Raw genomic sequence first — 23,488 nt, forward strand, 5'->3', positions numbered from 1 at the left:
TTCTATTGCTGGTGGGGTCCCACCTCCAGGAAAAGCAGGAAGAGGCGGGATCATGTCAGGGATACTTTTATTTCACAAATTTCATTCCCTCCCCCACCCTATCCTACCCCGTGCAGCCTCAAAAGCTAATCTCCAAAGGGCTGGCAAGATTCCAGCCATCGCGTTGTCGGTCAATCATGTGTATGTCAGGTGGAGACCGAGGCGGATGGATGCCAAGGTGGGCAGGTTAAAAGGTCAATCTCAGTTCACTGAGACATTGGTCCAGTTCTGGAGGTGATTGCGGAGCTCCCTAACCCTCACCCCCATACCTGCATATCCCTCGTACCCCCATATGCCATTTCCCCTCAACCCCCTCACCTCCTTGCCTTCTCCACACCCCCTCGCCCCCATACCCCCAATCCCAAACCCCCTAACCTCACCTCATCCCCTATATCCCCTAACCCCTGGTCAGCTCGCATCAGGTTGGGAAAATCCAGCCCATTGCTTTGGTAGTCATCGGTGGTTTATTAGACAGCTGCCAGCTGTCAATATCTACTGTCCTACCCACTGTTAGCAAAGCAAAGCACCAGATAAAACTACTCTAGCTAGCTCCCATATTAAAAACAAATATGCGCAACGATATTGAGGTATTATTCTTCCCTCAATTTTCATCCATGCCTCGATGCAGCATTATTTTTTGAACATTCAAAGAGAATCAGTGCCGCTGTTTTACGTGATTAAATCAAAATCAAATGAAGTTTCTGCAAATAAGAAGAATCTATACATCACCACTAGTTTATGAAAATTTGCAGATTCCATAGAAAACAGCAGGGACCTATCCAAACTGACACATCTCCATCTAAACCATCTGCTCTCCCTATGACTGTGTGTTATAGTACTTTCCAATTATAGTCCCTACTCTTCCATTTTTCCTTTGGGAACTTTTAATCTGTGTTCAGTGGCGTATGGGGGTTAGAGCAGCATATTTATTGTGCATTCAGAACACCACTCACAGCTGCTGTCTTCTCTGATCAGGCAGTACTCCTAAGTCCCAGAGCAGCTCACCTCACTGTCATCAATGCTGCTTTCTAGTGACAGAAAACTATGTTTCCTGGCTCTTAGCTTCAGTGATCCTTCATTTCGCTTTCTCATTCTGCTCTGCTTGGCAGTGCACTTTTTTAAAAAAAACTTTTGTTTCAATCTCCCTGCATTCCCTGAACATTCAATATAACCTTTTTGTGCTTTAAGTTGGTAAGTGGATCAGTTGCCTTCGTTTATTGTTTTGTGTTGTGAATCTAGATCAATACCTGCTTCTATCTTGCATCTCTGGGGGGGGAAAGAATTGCGTCTAAACATCTTGTCAATTAAATTCTTAGTTTCTTCCCAACTTTCTTTTCAATTTCATTTTGAGACAGTTTGAACTGAAATTAAGAAGCAACATTCACAATTTTAATATATGAAATGCTTATGGAATGACTTTTTAAAAAATCTTTGCAACGCTCCCACTGCCTGTCCGAAACAGGATGGGTGTGGACTCAAAATGAAGCCGCTGCTCGTCCCACCCATCTATCTCTGTTTAAATGCCCATTTCAATTATCAGGCAGACATGAATTCTGGCTGCCAGAGCTCCCATCAAAAGTAGGACGAACGCAATTTGCACCACTCAGCTACCACCAGTACTCCTGGATGGTAGTAACCATTCGAAATGATGCTTAAAGAGTCCTCATTTACTGTCAGCTGTAGCTATGTATAGCTTCAAGGTGGAAGTTTCTGGTAGTTGCTTGTTTTTCCATCTTCACACCAATTTGAAAACTTCAGTCGTTGTGTCCACAGGTTTTGAACTCATCACTTGCTACTCTACAGTATTACTGTTCTCTGGTCCCAGTAAAAAAATACACCTTCCCTTTCAGCTTCTGCTTGACGAGCAGCAATACCGTCTGATTTCCTGCCCCCAAAATTGTGATCTGGTTGTTCGCCGACTCCATGGACGGAATTTTACAGCCCCATTGTGGCAGGGGCAGGGCTGTAAAATGTGATGAGCCATTCAAAAGTCCATTGACTTTGGCGGGACTGTAAAATCCCACCGGCATAAAATTCCGCCCCATGTTTATGAAGACCGATTTGAAAATTGACAGTTTCCCTGCTGAATCATCTAGGTAGCTGTCACATTAGCCCTGCCCATCACCCACCCATTTACTGCAGCTCATAAATTGCCCCTTAGAAATCGATCATGGATATGTCTTTTGCTGACACCTTTGTTATTTATATTGCTCATATATGATAATGGATAGTATGTAACATAACTCACCCTCTTCTAATATCTGGACAGAGTGCTGAATTAAATGGCTTGCTCACTTAATGCTGTGGCACTTTCCATGTTTTAAATTTAATCTTTCCAATTTGTTGAATTTTAATTTGAGCACAATTTGTTGTTGTTAACAATTAGGATTGACTATAACCAATATGGTGGGTATGTTGAGTTTAAATAGAATTCAAGATGGGATATAACACACTTAGACAACGAAAGCATACAACCACAACAAGTAAAGAGTACTGGTCCAGATCGGGCAGGACGGCTAACATATGCAAACAGGTCTTTCTGCCCTCTTCATTCTCTTTTTTCTCAGTGCCTCACATCTTCATGATTTCTCAAACTACCCAAGAGGGTTAGCATGGATCTACCCTGGGGAGGTTTTCTCCACCACTGATTGCACTGAGGTCTTCCGTATTTTATGACATTTTTCAGGAGTCGATCTGAATGGATTATTATCATACTGTTAGCATCCTGTAAAGATATTTCCACACAAAATGCCCAATAATGTATTGAGTTCTTCATCTACACCATGGGGTAAAAGCCTGACCTAAAGTTAACCACCTATCTGCTACTTCAACCTTTGTATGTATTTTCTGGCATTGATTGATCAGGCTTTTAACTTCCCAGCCCACCACCAAACCCCTGACAATACTGACTCTTCTGACATTTCCCGCTCAGGAGCCAAGTGATTCTGGAAGGTCAGCCAGTAGAAGAGCTGAGCATTGTCGGGGGTGAGGGATGGAGGATTAGCCAGGAGTGAACATATTGTTGGAGATAAGGAGGGTGAGCACTATCTGGGAGTGAAGGAGGGAGGCTGAGCCGGGTGGGAAGGTGAACACAGTAGGGGAATGAGGGAGGAAGAGTGAGCAATGTCGGAGGTGAGGGAGGATGAGCATTGTTGCAGCAAGTCAGAGGGAGGGAAATGAGTATCTTAGAGTTGTAGGGGAGGGAGTGAGTATTGTTGGGATGCAAGGGAGGGGGCTGAGCATTGTTAGGTTGCAGGCAGAGTGAACAGTGTCAGAGGTGAGGGTGCATGTGTGGGGGTGTGACCATTGTCTGGGGTGTGGGTGGGTTTTTTTTAGGCTTTTGCATAACGGCTCCCACTGTTAGTTACTGTCTGATGCCTGAGATTAGTAGCAGGAGGAGAAGTGGGTAAATATGTACAGGAGATTAAGTCCAAGTCTCCAACACTAAGGCCAGTGTGAAAGACACCCTCGGAAGGCCAGGGGCAGCAGAATTCTACCCATCAGAAGTTTAAACTTTCTGGGTAAATGATGCACATGTGTATGGTTTGGAATTTCCACGTTTTGAGAAAGAAAACTGGTTGGTGGATGTAAGTAACCCTAATGTCACACAATAGGTTACCTAATATGCTAGCGTCCTACAAGCATAGCAGGAAGATGTTGCATTTGACCAACTAAATACATACTTTGGTTCTGTCTTCACAAAGGAGGACACAAATAACGTACCAGAAATGTTGGGGAACAGAGGGTTTAGGGAGAGGGAGGAACTGAAAGAAATCATTATTAATAGGGAAATGGTGTTGGGGAAATTGATGGGATTGAAGGCCGATAAATCCCCGGGGCCTGATAATCTACATCCCAGAGTACTTAAGGAAGTGGCCCTAGAAATAGTAGATGCATTGGTGGTCAATTTTGGAGATTTAATAGATTCTGGAACTTTTCCTACAGATCGGAGGGTAGCTAATGTAACCCACTATTTAAAAAGGGAGGTAGAGAGAAAACAGGGAATTATAGACCAGCCAGCCTGACGTTGGTAGTGGGAAAAACTCTAGGGTCCATTATAAAAGATGTAATAGCTGAGCACGTGGAAAACAGTGGCAGAATCGGACAGAGTCAGCATAGATTTATGAAAGGGAAATCATGCTTGACAAATCTATTGGAATTTTTTGAGGATATAACTAATAGAGTTGATGAAGGGGAGCCAGTAGATGTGGTTTATTTGGTCTTTCAGAAGGCTTTCAACAAAGTCCCACATTAGAGATTGGCATGTAAAATTAAAGCGCATGGGATTGGAGGTAGTGTATTGAGATGGATAGAAAACTGGTTGGCAGACAGGAAACAAAGAGTAGAAACAAATGGGTCTTTTTCCGAATGGCAGGCAGTGACTAGTGAGGTACCGCAGTGATCGGGGCTGAGACCGCAGCTATTCACAATATATATTAATGATTTAGATGAGGGAACTAAGTAATATCTCCAAATTTGCAGATGACACAAAGCTGGATAGGAGGGTGAGCCGTGAGGAGGATGCAGAGATGCTTCAGTGTGATTTGGACAAGCTGAGTGAGTGCACAAATGCATGGCAGATGCAGTATAATGTGGATAAATGTGAGGTTATCCACTTTGGTAGCAAAAACAGGAAGGCAGATTATTATCTGAATGGCTATAAATTGGGAGAAGGGAATGTGCATCAAGACGTGGGTGTCCCCGTACACCAGTCGCTAAAGGTAAGTATGCAGGTGCAGCAGCGGTAAAGAAGGCAAATGGTATGTTGGCCTTCATAGCCAGAGGTTTCGAGTACAGGAGCAGGGATGCCTTGCTTCAATTATACAGCGCCTTGGTGAGACCACACCTGGAATATTGTGTGCAGTTTTGGTCTCTTTATCTGAGGAAGGATGTTCTTGGTATAGAGGGAGTGCAGCGAAGGTTTACCAGACTGATTCCTGGGATGACGGGACTGACATATGAGGAGAGATTGAGTCAGTTAGGATTACATTCGCTGGAGTTCAGAAGAGTGAGGGGGGATCTCATAGAAACCTATAAAATTCTAACAGGACTAGACAGGGTAGATGCAGGAAGGATGTTCCCCATGGTGGGGGAATCCAGAACCAGGAGTCACAGGATGAGGATACGGGGTAGTCCATTTAGGACTGAGATGAGGAGAAATATCTTCACCCAGAGAATGGTGAGCCTGTGGAATTTGCTACCACAGAAAATAGTTGAGGCCAAAACATTGTATGTTTTCAAGAAGGAGTTGAATATAGCTCCTGGGGCAAAAGGGATCAAAGGATATCGGGAGAAAGTGGGAGCAGACTATTGAATTGGATGATCAGCCATGATCATAATGAATGGCAGAGCAGGTTCCAAGGGCCAAACGGCCTACTCCTGCTCCTATTTTCTGTGTATGTTTCTATGTCTCAGAAATTGGTTACATTTTCATTGGAAGAAGGTTATTACTAATGGCTGTGGTTCTGCACGGAGACCAGTGGTGTCAGCCAAGGACCTGTATTGGGTTCACAGCTCTTAACTTTCATCAGTGATCTGGATAAAAGTGTTGGGGGATTGGTCTGCAAGTTCTAGGATGATACAATGATTTGTGTGGGGCTCAGACGCAGCATAAGGAAATTAGAGTACAGGAATATGGTATTTGATGCAGATAAAGGTAACATTATGCCAGTGAGTAGGGCTAATGCAATCATGTTTATACCAAGCAGAGTTGCAACTGAAGTATTTAAAGTAATAAGTGGATTAAATTTGATCAATGTGAATAGGCTATTTGAGTTAGATTGATTATGGAGAACTGGGGGGACATATATTTAAGTTATGTCAACATAGAAATAAGTTAGATTTCAGGAGCGATTCCTTGTCACATAAAGGCACAGTTTATGGAACATGTTGATGTCTCATGCAGTGAATGCAAATTCACTGCAAATATACAAAAGTGACTATACATCAGTAATAAACAATTGACAAAAGCACCTTGGGATATTCTGAGTGTGAGAATGATGCTAAATGCAAGTTCTTAAATTTTGTGTTGTAAGGCTCAAAGTGCAAAGTCTTGCTACATAGAAACATGGATCAGAGGATCGAGTGAGGGGATCAGTATACCCAGTTTGTAGCACTCCCTATTTTCTGGTAATTATTCTAGTGGCTCCCCAATGTGGACACCTGTGAAGTTAAACTCTACACTGGGAGCAGATCCTGACTATAGTCAAACTTGATCACTGCTGAAAAAAGAGACAAGCTTTTGAAGCTTTTCATCTTGCACTCATCAGGACAGATTTACATGAATACCAAATTTCAAAGGGAACAACAATTTATACTGCATGAGAAGAGGGCGCTGATGGGTTGGCAAGTGGGCTGTGATTGAGAGAAGTATTACCATGGAGAATACACCAGAGAACAGTTAACTGCCCAGCTTTTGTTCAAATTCAAACCAGGCAGGTCAACTCTGATTGATCAAGGCATTGCCATGGGGAATGAACCAGGGATTGGTGTGCCCCAAGCTTTTGTATGGTTGAAAAGGTGCAAAACCTGGGCATGTTCTTTCTGTTTGCAACGGACTGGGCCCTGTGATTGAATATATGTAGCTTCTAGCACACGTAAATGAGCCACACTGTGAGCCTGACTGATAGGCCAGGATTTTCTGGTCCCACCCATGATGGGAATTGGCAGGGTGGGACTGGAAAATTTGGAGAGCAGCCAAAAGCCCGTTGACTTTGGGCAGGAATTTTGGGTCCTGCTACTGGTGGAATTTGAATTCAGTTCATAAATCTGGAGTATAAAACAAAAGCTAGCCTCAGTAATGGCGGCTATGAAACTATCTTCGATTGTGGTAAAAACCCATTTGATTCACTAATGTCTTTTAGGGTAGGAAACCTGCCATTCTTACCTGATGTGACCTTTTATGTGATTCCAGAGCCACAGCAATTTGTTTGACTCTTAGCTACCCAGTGAAATGGCCTAAGAAGTCACTCAGTTTAAGGGCAATTAGGGATGGGCAACAAATGCTGGCCTTGTCAACGACACCTACATCCCTTGAAAGAGAAATAAAATTACTCATTTATGTGTGTTATTCAAGCTCCGTACTATCAAGTGATTAAATTTAAACTTATGAATACTGTATTACATTGTTTAATATTCTGTTTGGCTACTCCTGTGAGAATTATTTTCACTTGTTTGTGCTGTGAATTCAGTGAGCTTCACAGAATTGGAATCCAGTGCTTCACAACAACTGAGATTTACATAGCACTTTTAACACAGTAAATATTCCAAGGCACTTTAAAAGAGCAATATTGAACAAAATTTAACATCAAGCCACTAGGACAGGTGACCAAAAGTTTGGTGAAAGAAATAGGAGTGACTAAAAGGAGGAGAGAGTTAGAGAGGGATAAAGATTTAGGAGGGGAATTTCAGAGCTCGAAGGTTAAGCAGCTGAAGGTATGGCCAGCAATGATGGAGTGAAGGAAATCAGGGATATGCAAGAGATGGAATTGAAAGAGCACAGGGTTCCTAAAGGATTGTGAGGTCAGAGGAGGTTACAAAGATATGGAGGGATGAGGTTGTGGAGGGAGTTGAACGCAATGGTGAGAATTTTAAAATCACAGCATTACTGGAACAATAGCCAATGTAGATCAGCAAGCAGAGAGATGAGGGTGAAGTCAGATTTGTTATGAGTTAAGATGTGCGAGGCAGATTTTTGGTGACATTATTTCCCCATAACTCTAAATATAAATGGAATGTGAGTGTCTTTGATTGGCTTGGCTTGCTTTCAAATTTTACAATTGTTGAAGGAAGGAACTAATGTTTGTTACAAACATTAAAGAATAAAGGTCTAGCCATGTCTGAAGGACATTTGCAAGGTGAATCCATGATCCAGTATTCCTTATGGGAGTATTAATCATGGAGAATGCATTGTGAAAACCAGGCTCTTGATGACGTCACTTCCCACTGGGAGATAGCTAATCACAAAATCACCTGTTTGAATGATAGCCCAGTAATTTACACTGGCAGCAGAGCTTCAGATGACGTCAAGGTTACAGAAGTTAGAATTTGGGAGACCAGCCAGAAATGCATTGGAATAGTCAATTCTAGAGGTAACAATGGTATTGATGAGGGTTTCAGCAGCAGATTAGCTGCGACAGCAGCCAAGTCTGACAGTGTTTTAGAGGTGAAATATGGATCTTAGATATAAACTCATTTTGGGGTCAAATATGACACCAAAGTTGTGAACACACCTGTTTAGTCCCAAACTTTTGTGAGGGAGAGAGATTGAGTAATTTAGGGAATAGAATTTGGAGAGGGAACTGAAAACAATGACTTCAGTCTTCACAATAGTTAATTGGAGGAAACCTCTGTTCATCCAGTACTGGATGTTCGGGGGGATTATTATAGATCTTTGGGGAAACCAGAGATAAAAGTGTGGGAGCAGGAAGGAAGCCATTGCAAGTGATACTTTGGCTTGATTAGATAGATAGGGATAGAACCAGGTGAAAGTAGTGACACCCAGCTGGACATGAATGGAGAGGTGTTGGAGAGGATGGTGTAGTCAACCATGTCAAAGACTGCAGACAGTGCAAAAGGGATGAGGAGGGATAATTTTCCTATGTCACAGTCAAATAGGTTGTTATTTGTGACTTTAATAAGATCCATTTTGCTACAGTGGCAGGGACAGAAACTTGACTGGAGGGATTCAAAATGGAGTTCCGGGAGACAGGGCATAGATTTGGGAGGCAACAACTCATCAAGGACTTTGGAGAGGAAAGGGAGGTTGGCCATAGGGCAGTGGATTGCAACGATGGTGGGGTCAATGTTTTTTTTCAGAAGAGGAATGATAATGGCAGATTTAAAAGAGACAGGAACATGACTTGATGAGCGAGAACCATTAACAATATTGGCTAAATGGGAACTAGGAGGGGAAGTTGGGTGGTCACCAGTTTAGAGGGAATAGAATTGATGGAATAAGAGGTGGGTCTCATAGACAAAATTAGCTCAAGAGTGTATTAAGGCAGATAGTGGAGAGAAACTTGAGAGTGATGGAGTTCATGGCTAGGTAAGGGGAAATTTAGAGGAAGTTTGGCCAGTGGATGGGAGAGTCATGGCAGAGGTAGCTGATTAAGGAGGAGCTGATGGTGTAGTAGTATTGTCAATGGACTAGTAATCCAGATACCCAGGGTAATGCTCTGGGGACTTGGGTTTGAATTCCACCACGGCAGTTGGCGGAATTTGAATTCGATAAAAAATGAATTAAAATGGAATTAAAAGTCTAATGATTACCATGAAACTATTGTCATAAAAACCATAGGGTTTAGGGAAGGAAATCTGTCATCCTTACCTGGTCTGGCCTACATGTGATCCCAGACCCACAGCATGTGGTTGACTCTTAAATGCCCTCTGAAATAGCCTAGCAAGCCACTCAGTTGTATCAAACCACTACAAGGTCTCAAAAAAGGAATGAAACCAGACGGACCACCTGGCATCGACCTAGGCACCTGAAAGGACAACGGCAAACTCAGCCCTGTCGACCCTGCAAAGTCCTCACCACTAACATCTGGGAGCTGGTGCCAAAATTGGGAGAGCTGTCTCACAGGCTAGTCAAGTATCAGCCTGACTTGGTCATCCTCACGGAATCATATCTCACAGATAATGTCCCAGACACCAGCAGCAGGACAGGCCCAGCAGAGGTGGCGGCACAGTGGTCAGGAGGGTGTGGCCCTGGGAGTACTCAACATTGACTCCAGAGCCCATGAAGTCTCATGCCATCAGGTTAAACCTCCTTGCTGATTACCACGTATCGCCCTCCCTCAGCTGATGAATCAGTGCTCCTCCATGTTGAAAACCACTTGGAGGAAGCACTGTGTGTCGCCAGGGTGTAGAATGTACTCTGGGTGGGGGATTTCAATGTCCATCACCAATAGTGGCTCAGTAGCACCATTACTGACCGAGCTGGCCGAGTTCTAAAGGACATAGCTGCTAGACTGGGTCTATGGCAGATGGTAAGGGAACGTACAAGAAGGAAAAAACATCATCCTCACCAACATGCCTGCGGCAATGCATCTGTCCATGAGAGTATAGGTAGGAGTGACCACCGCACAGTCATTGTGGAGACGAAGTCCCGCCTTTGCATTGAGCATACCCTCCATCGTGTTGTGTAGCACTACCACTGTGCTAAATGAGACCGATTTCAAACAGATCTAGCAACTCAAGATTGGGCATCCATGAGATGCTGTGGGCCATCAGCAGTAGCAGAATTGTACTTGAATGCAAACTGTAACCTCATGATCCGGCATATCCCCCACTCTACCATTACCATCAAACCAGGGGCTTAACCCTAGTTCAATGAAGAGTGCAGGAGGGCATGCCAAGAGCAGCACCAGGCATATCTAAAAGGTGTCAACCTGGTGAAGCTACAACACAGGAGTACTTGCATGCCAAACAGCATAAGCAGCAAGTGATAAACAGAGCTAAGCGACCCAACAACCAATGCATCATATCTAAGCTCTACAGTCCTGCCACATCCAGTCATGAATGGTGGTGGACAATTAAACAACTCACTAGAGGAGGAGGCTCCACAAGTATCCCCATCCTCAATGATGGGGGAGCCCAGCACATCAGTGCAAAAGATAAGGTTGAAGCATTTACTACTGTCTTCAGCCAGTAATGCTGAGTGGATGATCCATCTCGGCCACTTCCGGAGGTCCCCAGCATCACAGATACCAGTCTTCAGCCAATTCAATTCACTCCATGTGATATCAAGAAATGGCTGAAAGCACTGGATAGTGCAAAGCCTATGTGCCCTGACAATATTCTGGCAACAGTACTGAAGATTTTTCAGGGAAGTTGAATGCAGAACAGAGAAAATATTCAACAATTGAAAAGGAGACTTTGGGTTTGGTGTTAGCATTTTGAAATTTATGTGGCAAATAATTCAGCAGAAGCAATTGTTTATACAGACTACAATCCTTTAAAGTTTCTGGACAAATTTTGAGACAGAAGTGCAAGGCTATTCAGACGGACTTTATTATTGCAACCATTTAATCTACAGATTATACATGTCACTAAACGAAAAAATCTGATTGCGGATGCTTTATCAAGAGTTTGAAGCTTAAAGGGAAAATTGGATATTTAAAAACCTGCACTCTGAACTGGAATGATTTCTGTTGATGCAAAGGATTTGTATATATTGTTATGTTAATGCATGCATCTGGTAATGTAATAGTGTATGTATTTAGATAATTATAGGAGATAGTGTAAAATGGGTTAATAAAAATGAAGCCGTCTTTTTAAATTGTGATGGTTCATTTTTCAATATGGAGGAGGTTGCCAAGAAGATCTAATAATTCTCATAACGTTATTGGAATTTATTGTAAAATAGAGTAATAGTCGGACATGTCTAATTGTCTATATGTGTCTGTGTATATGTGAGAGAGATTTAATTGAATTAGAGGCAGCTAGTCTGGGTGCTTTGATTTAAGAGGAGAGGGTAGGTTTGAAATGTTAATCAGATAAACATGGGGAAGTTTAGAAAGATGGGTGTCAAGGGAACATTTGCATTTTGAAATAAACCAGACAAGATTGTCTTCAAAGGAGGGGTGAAATGTGTCACCTAGCCAGATGACGTTTAGAAACAGTGTGATAAAAGCAAAAAACCGTGGATGCTGGAAATCCAAAACAAAAACAAAAATAAAAATACCTGGAAAAACACAGCAGGTCTGACAGCATCTGCAGAGAGGAATACAGTTCTGTTGAAGAGTCATACGGACTCGAAACGTTAACTGTATTCCTCTCCGCAGATGCTGTCAGACCTGCTGTGTTTTTCCGGGTATATTTATTTTTGTTTTAGAAACAGTGTGTTTATTTTCCCAAAGATTACTGGTACAACTTAGTCCTATGAGAGGGTTTTATTATCAGGGAGATAAAGCCCAAATACATAATGAAACAATGGGTATTTGCATTCAAGGAGGAAGTTTTGTATAAAGAAGGAGCAAAGGCTGTGTGTAAGGGTAGGCATTTTTAAGATCTTACAAGTATGAAAAGCCTTCAGCATCTGTGCCTCAAGCTGCTGTCCTCAAAGGACTGAAGTTAAGAAAACTCACTTGGAAGTCGACTTGTTCAGTGTATCATGTTTCTTTGCCGGAGTCTCTTAATATCTTTGTGTCTTACTGATGCCTTAATGAAAGTGTAACTGGGAGTTAGATTGAGTGGGGGATTTAGAAATTATCATGGTAATAATTTGTAGATCTTTGTATGTATTTAAAATGATTTCTCTTATGAATAAATGTTTAATCTAGTTTTATAGAAACTTATAAGACTTGGTGGTCTTATTACTACTGAATTTTTGGCACGCATCTCGAAATTTATACAAATTGAAAATTGGCTGTGACAGTTGTTTCAAGTTTCCCTCGGGGATTTGAACAGCTCAGTATTTACCATCGGCTGTGTCATAATAAGTGGTACTTGTTTAGCAATAACCTGCTCACTGACGCCCAGTTTGGCTTCCACCAGGGCTCTCAGCTCCTGACCTCATTACAGCCTTGGGTCAAACATGGACAAAAGAGCTGAACTCCCAAGGTGAGGTGAGAGTGACAGCCCTTGACATCAAGGCCACTTTTGGCTGAGTGTGGCTTCAAGGAACCCTGGCAAAACTGGAGTCAGTGAGAATCGGGGGAACACCCTCCACTGGTTGGAGTCATGCCTAGCACAAAGGAAGATGGTTGTGGTTGTTGGAGGTCAGTCATCTCAGCTCCAGGACATCGCTGCAGGGGTTCTTCAGGGTAGTGTCCTCAGCCCAACCATCTTCAGCTGCTTCGCCGATGATCTTCCTTCCATCAGTAGTGGGGGTATTCGCTGATAATTGCACAATGTTTGGTACCATTTGTGACTCCTCAGATTCTGAAGCAGGGCATGTCCAAATGCAGCAAGACCTGGACAATATCCAGGTTTGGGCTGACAAGTGCTAAGTAACATTTGTGCCACACAAGTGCCAGGCAATGACCATCTCCAACAGAGAATCTAACCATCACCCCTTGACATTCAATGACATTACCATCACTGGGTCTCTCACTATCAACATCCATTGGCCAGAAACTGAACTGGACTAGTCATATAAATACTGTGGCTACAAGAACAGATCAGAGGCTAGGAATCCTGTGATGAGTTACTCAGCTTCTGACTCCGCAAAGCCTGTTCACCATCTACAAGGTTCAAGTCAGGAGTGTGCTGGAATGCTCCCCACTTGCCTGGATGAGTACAGCTCCCACAGCACTCAAGAAGCTTGACACCATCCAGGACAAAACAACCTACTTGATTGGCATCACATCCACAATTATTCACTCCCTCCACCACTGACGCACAATAACAGCAGTGTGTACCATCTGCAAGATGCACTGCAGGAACTCACCAAGGCTTCTTAGACAGCACCTTCCAAATCTACGACCACTACCATCTGGAAGGACATGGGCAGCAGATAGGTGGGAACACCACCACCTGGAATTCTCCTCCAAGCCACTCGCCATCCTGACTTGGAAATATATTGCCATTCCTTCACTGCTACTGGGTCAAAATCCTGGAACTCCCTTCCTAACAGCACTATGGGTGTACCTACACCACATGGACTGCAGTGGTTCAAGAAGGCAGCTCACCACCACCTTCTCAAGGGCAACTAGGGATGGGCAATAAATGCTGGCTCAGCCAGTGAAGCCCACGTCCCATGAATGAATATAAAAAAAATGAGATGTTCGCAATCTTAGTGACAAAGAAGTGCTTGCACTCAGCACATTTATTGTTGGAGGAGACACGGGAGAGGGGTTCAAGAAGATGCTTTGCAGTAGAGAAACAAAACCAGAGATCATCTTTTCATTCCAGGATGATCGTGGAATAGTGAACAGATGGGAGAAGGACTCAACAACACTTTACATAGTCCTGCTACATGGTTAAACCAATTGTCCACATATCCTTTCAAGTCCCTAGACCAGAGCAGAGATGAAGGCCATAACAGTGGGAAGAGCCAGGATGAAAAAGAGTGATGATTTTTATTGGGCTCTAGGGCATCAAAGATGGTGTGGTTGAGCAAATCAGTAACTGTAGAAATTTTGTAGCTGACAGAGGATCATAGGTTAGACAGTTGGGATTTTGAAACTGTAGTTGTGAGTGAACTGAAGGGGTAGTTTTTTCCAAGGGTGGATGTAGAAGGGTTGAGTGTGGAAGAAGGATATGAGTGGAGAGTGATACAAGGAAGTGATTAGCCTTATCTGTGATTGATTTGATGGAGCTAGCAGGAGCACATGAGGTGACAAGAGATTATCAGTGCAAAATATAAAAAATAGAGCCAGTTATTTCCTGATGGGATTCTGACCTTGATAACCAAGGAAGGGCTGTAGTAAGAATTCACAAGTAACTTTCAATCTATAGACATATCAGACAACATTTATGTTCTGAGTGATATTAAGATGTGCCCATTTAGACCGATTTTCTGGAGGGAGCCCCTAAGAAGCGATTTTAGGGGAATAATTTCCCACCTTAGCAACTAAATATCAGAACTGCAGTATAGGCCTACTGTCCATGATCGATACCAAAGGATATTAGCTCATACATGGTCATATCTTCTCGCGAGTATCTGGAAACAGAGGGACTTATTTCATAGCAGTCATTGCATGAATGCTATTCTTTGCTAATTCACAGACAGAACTTTTTTTCTCTTCTTGTTCTGTACCAGGTGAAATGCTGCAGATATTGGCCAGATGATACCGAGCTGTATGGAGATATTAAAGTAACACTTGTTGAGACAGAACCACTAGCAGAGTATGTTATACGGACTTTCACAGTTCAAAAGGTATGTAAAGTTCATGTCGCTTCAGCCAGGTGAGATGTTTCAAAATCCATAGCTAGGTTGAAGCATATTAATGCTAGAAAGTACAGTGAATATAGATCCTGTAAAATTAATTTTTGCCTGTTGCATTTCTGGAACACTGAAGTAGAATAAATGCCTGCAAATAAACTAATCAAACTGATACCAAATAATAGTTCCTGTGTGGAACATTCCAACTGACAGTGCCATCATTAGTTATGATATATTGGGTTGCCCTCTTGTGGAACTATACTGGAAAAATTCATATTTTGGTAATAGAGTTTTGATGATAAGTTAGTAAGCATTGTTTTTGTTTTTGGTTAGTTTATTCCATTGTCTACTGAAGTTGCTGTTTCTTGCTGGAGTAGATTCTGGATATCCCCAATACCTCTGCCAAGTGACTGTTGGCAGGCTATCCAATAATGGGATGGACATGAAACCAGCTGAACTAAATCAGATCCGCACCGGATTTTCCACACATGCACTTAACAGGATAATGATCAGACAGGGAGCTGTAGTGCACTGAGCTCAATTCCAGTTTCTCAATTGCTTTTCTGTTAAAGTAGCTAATTCGGCTCAGATCAGACCTGCATGGTTGAGTGTTTTATCAACTAGGTCCCCAACCTACAACCAAATGGCCACAAGCAACCCCAGAATCTTGGAAACCCAGGGTTGGAAATCCTGTCAATTTAGCTTCATGTCCTTTTGTATTTCTTACTTGCTGGTTTTCCCCAGTGGGATCTTGTGGGATGGAATTTTATTATTTAATATTCTGTTTTCTCATTGAGTTCCAGGTCTGAACATTAGGCCTGTTTGTAGCAGCAACTTGAGATATATGCAAATTGATGGGAACATGGAGTTAAATTTTATAGGGCCAGTTCTCCCACGCTACATAGAGGGAGGTGACTCATATGGAAGTTTGCAGTTGCAAGGTATCTTCCTGAATGCAAGGATTTTGAAAAACTGCATGCCTATGTAGCTCCCATGACTCCATGATGTGCAAGTATGCAGTCCCTGGAAATAATAGCTTGGACCTATCTGATTGTGAATTGAATATTGCTTTACTATGATCATTCTAACAATATTCATCACATGAGTCAATAGCACTAGAATAAATGATTAGCCACTATAAAATGGTAAATTTCAGCCTCTGTTTAAAGTGCCATATTAAGACCTTCTTCCTACAGTGCCAGAGCAAAGGACATTGCATTACAATTTTACAAGGAAGTTTCCCAATTAACACTGCTTACCTAAACCTGCACTGACGTGACATTTCATGTTCAATATCTGAGGTCTTGTTAGTTGATATGTGTTGTTTGGCTTTAATTAGACATGTCACCATCGATAAAGTGACACTTTATATCAGTCTCCTCTATTATCTCAGTATATATTTGACTTCAGCACTATGAGCACGGAACTTCTAACATTTGAGTTCCCAATTAATGGTCCCATGCTGTTTGTTACAATCCTCTTAGAGACCGATAACTTTTTAAAAAGAAAGGACTCCCCATGATGCCAATGGAAAGAAAACTACTGGACAAGATTTCATTTTTTAAAACTTCTGTTGTAACAAACCAACTAAAATCAGCATAATCCGAACAATGTCGATACAACAAAGGTACACCTCATGTCGTTACAAGCTATCGCATTATTTCCGGCACAAATGTGGGATGACATGCAATCTTATTGTCTAGTTTTTCCATCTTGGTCTCTGCTATGTAGGGTCTCTCACTTCCCATTTCCATTTCATACCATTTCAGCGCTTGAGTCTCATACACCAGCAGCCGTATTCAATCCAAAGTCCCCTGGACACTAAATTACATAAATTGTACTCCCCATTAACTTCTTAACACAACGAAAAACCCCATGCTACATTCATACATTATACCACACTCTCAGCAAAGATGTAATCGTGTATATAAAATCCCAAGGTCCTCCCAGCTTCAACAGGATCTCTTCTCCCTGTCCTCACCGGGGTGAATCTTCCAGTGTCCTTTATGAAAATGTCCCTCTGCTCCCATGATCCCATATCACATAGATCACAGATCACATAGACTTATCTTTAGGCAGATTTGTAGGAGGTCCCATTCCCTCCCCAAATTACTCCATTTTACCTTGAATTAAAGGAGACAGTTTAAAACATAACCACCTTATAAGGTCAGAGGTCATAACACTGTGTAAAAGATGTTTTCCTCATGTTGCCATTGCTTCTTTTGCCAATCACCTTAAATCAGTATCCTTTGTTTCTTGATCCTTTACACCAACATGAACAGTTTCTCCCCCTCATGGTTTTGAACACCTCTATCAAATCTCCTCTTAATCTTCTCTTCTTTAAGGAAAACAGCCCCAGCTTCTCCAACCTGTCAACATAGGTTGAACTTCTGTGCCCCTGGAACCATTCTTGTGGATCTTTTCTGCACCCTCTCTAATGACTTCACATCCTTCCTAAAGTGTGGTATCCAGAACTGGATGCAATACTCTAATTGAAGACAAACCAGCTTTATATACAGGTTTATGATAACTTCTTTGCCTTTTTGTATAAATCTCATATGCTTTATTAACCGCCTTTTCAACCCATTCTGTCACCGTCAATGATTTGTGCACATGTACCCTCTGTTCCTGCACCCTCCTTAGAATTGTATCCTTTATCTTATATTGCCTCTCCTCAATCTTTTTACCATAAAGAAGCACTTCACATATCTGTTCTTTATCCACCCATTCTACCAGCCTTTCTATGTCAACTTGAAGTTCTACTCTATCCTCCTCATAGTTCACGATACTTCCAAGTTTTGTTACATCCGCAGATTTTGAAATTGCACCCTGTACACCTAAGTTATATATATCAAGAAAAGCAAGATTCCTAACACTGACCCCTTTGGGAACCTCACTGTATATCTTCCTCCAGTCCCATAAACAACCATTTATCACTACGCTCTATTTCTGGTTACACAGCCAATTTTTGAATCCAAGCTGCCACTGTCCTATTTATTCCATGGGCTCTAACTTTACTGACAAGTCTGTTACGTGATACTTTATCAAATGCTTTTTGTATGTTTATGTATACCACATCAACCACGTTACCTTCATCAACTTTCTCTGTTACCTCCTCAAAAAACTCAAGCAAATTAGTTAAACATGATTTGTCCTTAACACATTTGTGTTGGCTTTCCTAATTAATCCACATTTGTCCAGGTGACTATTAATTCTGTCTGAATTGTCATTTTTAGAAGCACTGAGGTTAATCATGGGACAGGCTCTGCATCATTCTCCTGGTGCCGTAAGAACCTCCCCCGATTAGGTGAGGGTGGAAGGGGCTGATGCAGGATTCCCAGTCTTCAGCAGTGGGATGTGCATTAGTGAGCCAATTGACACCCATTATTCCTGAGCTCACCAAAATGTACTTTATCTTATATCGCCTTTAAGATAAAGGAGGTCATGTCTGACCAATTGGAGGTCATGTCTGACCAATTTGATTGAATATTTTGAAGAGGTGACCAGGTGTGCAGATGAGGGCAATGCATTTGATGTAGCCTACTTGGATTTCAGCAAGGCTTTTGATAAGGTCCCACATGGGAGACTGATAACGAAGGTAAGAGCCCATGGGATCCAAGGCAATTTGGCAAATTGTGACTGGATGCTTGTGTCCAGTGGGGTTCCACAGGGATCGGCGTTGGGTCCCTTGTTGTTTGTGGTATATATAAATGATTTAGACTTGAAGGTAGGAGGGTTGAGCAGCAAGTTTGCAGATGACATGAAAATTGGTGGGGTGGTAAATAGTGAGGATAGCCTTAGATCACAAGAGGATATAGACGGGCTGGTCAGATGGGCTGATCAGTGGCAAATGGAATTTAATCAGGATAAGTGTGAGGTAATGCACTTGGGCAGGACCAACAAAGCACATGAATACACGATGAATGGTAGGATCCTGGGAAGTCCCGAGGATCAGAGGGACCTTGGTGTACATGTCCACTGGTCCCTTAAGGTAGCAGGACAGATAGATAAGGTGGTTAAAGCCAAGGATTAGAATATAAGAGGAGGGAGGTTATGCTGGAACTGAATAAAATGCTGGTTAGGCCACAGCTAGAGTATTGCGTGCAGTTCTGGAATCCGCATTATAGGAAGGATGTGATTGTACTAGAGAGAGTGCAGAGGAGATTTACCAGGATGTTGCCTGGTCTGGAGAGTTTTAGTTATTAGGGGGGATTGGTTAGACTGGGGTTATTTCCCCTGGAGCAGAGGAGATTGAGGGGGGACATGATTGAGGTGTATAAAATGATGAGGGGCATAGATAGGTTAGATGGGAAGGAACTTTTCCCCTTGGTGGAGGGATCAATAACTAGGGAGCATGGATTTAAGGAGATTTAGAGGGGATGTGAGGAAGAATTTTTTCACCTAGAGGGTGGTGGGGATCTGGAACTCACTGCCTGAAAAGCTGGTAGAGGCAGAAACCCTCATAACATTTAAGAAGTATTTGGATGTGCACTTCCTGGTACCTCAGGAAGTTGAAAGGAGCTGCATAGCATTCCCAATTGAGGGACCCAGCATTGGGAAGGAGAGGGGCTGTTAAAAGTCCCCTCCCTGTCTTTGCCTCTGATCCCCTGTACCGCCACCCCCCACCCTCATCCTGCAAACCCCACCCCGTGACCTCCATCCCGTCCTCACTCACCTTTGGCCTGGGGTTCCACAAAATTCCTGGGCCTCTGGTGGATGCATTGTTGTCAGCTGCAATCGGTCCTGCTGGTTGGCCGGCAGTTCTCAACAGGCGGGACTTCTGCCACCAGGGACCTTAATCATGGGAGAGACCCAACAGTGGCCACTTAAGTCCCTGAAGGGCACTTGATTCTGTCAGGCCTTCCCCACAGAATTGACAGTGGTCCCCCACCAGTTCTCTAACCATTGGACGAGAACCCCATCGGCCCCACAATATCCAGCCCCATGTCTCAACTAGCTCCTCTTTCACTGTGACTTGGGAAGAATTTGTTTCTTTGGTGGAGATAGATGCAAGGTAGTCATTTCGTATCTCAGCCATGTCCCTGCATAAATCCACTTCGTCCTTAATCAGCGCCACCCCTCCTTTTACCATCTTTAGTTGACTGTTTCTTCCATACTCACTTTTTGCTTCACTTATTGTTTTTTTCACTTCTCTCTGAAGCTTCTATATTTAGCTTGGTTCTCAGTTGTATTATCCATCTGACATCTGTCATATGCACTCTTTCTCTGCTTCATCTTACTCTCTGCCTTTTTCATCATCGAGGGAACTCTGGGTTTCTTTGCTCTATCTTTCCCCATCATTGGAATGTACTTTTTCTGTATCCAAATTATCTCCTCTTTAAATTAGCCCATTCTTCAGTTACAGTTTTGCCTGCCAATTATTGATTTGATTTCACCTGGGCCAGATCTGTTCTGACCCCATCGAAGTTAGTCACCCTCCAACCCCTCCCCATTAATTGGTCTTTGTTTGAATAGAGGGAAAATCATGGGCCCATGAATTGAGCCCTGGCTTGATTTTCCAACATAGGTCCTCAGCTCGTGGAGTTGCTCTACACCGGAAACGCTATAGACAAAATTTTATATCCTAATCTTCAATTTAACCACAATCCTTTTAAAATGACTTAAGCTGATTGTAATTAATAGATGCATTGTAACATTTTCAGAATAAGCTTTTTTTTTTGAAGAGTGTTTACTTTTGCATTAGTGAGTAAAATCACATGCACAGTGCCATAATTTTCTATCCAAGTATTGGTTTGTAGGGCAAACAAAGCTGGATGCACTGCATGGCTAACAGGAAACTAAACAGCTAACACTACTGGCACAGAATAACACACATCACCTTGCCTTGAATGTGTACTCAGACTAAACGTAGAGATTTTGTATTTCCAGTCTTTATAGACCATCACCTGATAGCAATAGAAGCAATTATACACAATATGTACACAACCCAAGAGAACATGGGCTAAATTCTATCCCAAAGCAACTTTATGCATTTTGCAATGACCCAGCCATCACTTCACATTGTTATGATTACCGATTGGTACCACCAATAATCTTTTAGAGATTGACAAATACTCACATAGGCACAGAGGTGGTTGAATAAGGCGCTTCATTTATTGACTGCAGTAACTGAACTCACCAAAACAAACATGGACCCTGTGATCCCACAATTCCCAGCTGCCAAGTACAGCAAGCTCAATAAGACATTCGAGAAACATTCAATACACAACATATCCCTTATTGAAAATGTCAGTTTAACAAAACATTTCTAGGACTAGGCAAAGAGGGTAGACTGTCTCTGTCCCTCTGAACACATCTCAAGCCTCTGACTTTATAAATTCAGACACTCAGGAGGTCTTCTCTCCTGCTGTGGGTTACGGTGGACTTTCGGCACATTAGTAGAGCAATGCTCATCGGAGACCAATGGCAACCCTGGACCTGCAGTGGAATCCTCTTGGAAGAAACCATAGTTTAAAAACATATTTTGCACCTTTTTGATCTCCAAGTTTGTGGAGCTAAGACAACCTCAAATATATAAACTGTCTAATGCAGGTGAAGGGGAGACAACCTCAACTTCAGTCGAGCTACACTGAGGAGGTGAGATTGGAGTCGGCATTTCTTAACTTAGAGATTACTTTTCCATAAGAGGTGTATCCTTAGATTACGCTTGACTTGACAACAGTTGATCAATGTGTCTCCGCCAGGTGAGGTCATTCGCAGTTTGGACTGTGTGCAAAACAGGTCCAATCTGAGCAATCATCGTAGCAGGAACCCATTTAGCTTGAGTAGCATAATTACGAGCTAGAACTTCTTGTCCAGAATAGAAAATTCTTGTCTTTGATCTTTGTGCTTTTCCCTCCATTTGGTTGGGCTGTTGATCTTGCACAACTTGCCATGTTTTTGTTAGTTTCAGCAGATCAAAGCAAGTGCGTGTTGCTGTCCCATTAATAGGGATGCTGGAGATGCTTTAGCCAAAGCATGTGGCAAGTTTTGGTATATTAGCAGAAATGCGTCCAGACGCTTTTGAATGGAGGAATTAAACTCATCCGAACTTAAAGTGTGTTTCATGGTTTTAACAAATCTCTCAGATAATCCAGTGGTGGATGGGTTGTATGGTGCTGAGGTGATGTGATGAATTCCGTTACTTCTCAAAAATTTCTCAAACTCCTGCAAAGCAAACTGAGGTCCATTGTTGGTCACAAGTTGTTCTGGTAACAAGTAACGACTAAACATTTCTCTTAGACTCTGAATTGTACACTCAGCTGTAGTAGAGGACATCACTGAAACTTCTGACCATTTGGAATAAGCATCCACAACCTTCAGTTGTTCCTTCAAATGGACCAGTGAAATAGACATGGATGTGCTGCCTAGGGTTTTCTGGCCAATCCCATGGATGGAGGGGTGCCAACTGAGGCATGTTTCTCACACTCTGACATGAAGGACAAGATCTTGCCTTGGCCTTAATGTCTTGGCCAGGCCACCAAAAGTAGCTTCTTGCAATCTCTTTCATGCAAACTATCCCACAGCATTCAAGATGCAGTTGGTCCAGTTCTGGTTTGCTCAACGTTGGTGGAATAACAACTCACATGCCCCAAAACAAACATCCTGAAGTGACTGATAACTCCATCCTCCTGGAAGTGTAAGGATGAAGGTCAGCTGAGACTCAGAAGATTGAGGAAGAGCTGCCATGCATCACAGGGTCCACGACTTTGGACAATGTTGAATCCGTTTGCATGGCCTTCTTGATTTGGACTGAAGTGATGAGTGTGTTCTCCACATGTGTGAACTAGAAAATGTCTTTCCAAGCAGTGTCCACATGGCTGACTGGTAGCGGCAGCTTCGGAAGACCATCCGCATTGCCATGCAAAGTAGATTTTCGCTATTTGATGTCATATGTGTGAGCACTCAACATCAATGCCCAACGCTGCATTCTGCTTGCAGCTAAAGAAGGGATGCCTGTGTGCGGACTGAATATTGAGGTGAGAGGTCAATGACCAGTCAGCAGCGTGAATTTTCATCCAAACAGGTACTGGTGAAATTTCGGGATTCTGAAAATGATCCCCAGTGCTTTGTGTTCGATTTGAGTGTATTGACTCACTGCTTTGCTTGAAGTCCGTGAACCGAACTCTATGGGCCTCTCCACACTTGAAGGCGTTATGTGTGAAACAACAGCCCCAACTCCATTAGGCGATGCATCACATGCAAGTTGTAGAGGTAAGGAGGGATCAAAGTGCACCAGTAACTTGGAACCTGTCAGTGCAGCTTTAGCCTTCTTGAACACAGCATCACAGGCTCCTGTCCATTTCTAGGCTTTGTTTTAACACAGAAGCTCATGCAGGGGTTTCAGCAGGATTGCCAGCTGTGGAATAAATCTCCCATAATAATTCAGTAGCTCCTAATATTTCACAGAGGGCTGAAAAACCTCGCATTCGTCTTTGCAAATCCATAGGCCATACTCCTTTAGCATTTGTAGGGTGGCATCGAAGTTCTTGAGATGAGCCTCATCAGTCCTGCCCATTACCAAGATGTCATCAAGATAGCACTGAGCTCCAGGCAAGCCACTCAGGATCTAGTCCATGGCCCTCTGAAACAAGGCTGGAGCTGATGTTATTTCAAAAG

The 23,488-nt window shown here is 42.7% G+C and overlaps 1 protein-coding gene across 1 annotated transcript in view; it reads left to right on the forward strand.

Annotated features, from left to right (window-relative positions):
• ptprt (protein tyrosine phosphatase receptor type T) overlaps positions 1-23,488 on the forward strand; it is a 1,444,026-nt gene that overhangs the window by 1,369,820 nt on the left and 50,718 nt on the right. The window contains exon 24 of the mRNA XM_041204432.1: positions 14,747-14,863. Coding sequence (XP_041060366.1) covers positions 14,747-14,863 — 117 coding nt within the window. The remainder of the gene's footprint in view (positions 1-14,746; positions 14,864-23,488) is intronic.

Source organism: Carcharodon carcharias, chromosome 14 (assembly GCF_017639515.1).
Source record: "Carcharodon carcharias isolate sCarCar2 chromosome 14, sCarCar2.pri, whole genome shotgun sequence".
In the NCBI taxonomy this organism is placed as follows: Eukaryota; Metazoa; Chordata; class Chondrichthyes; order Lamniformes; family Lamnidae; genus Carcharodon; species Carcharodon carcharias.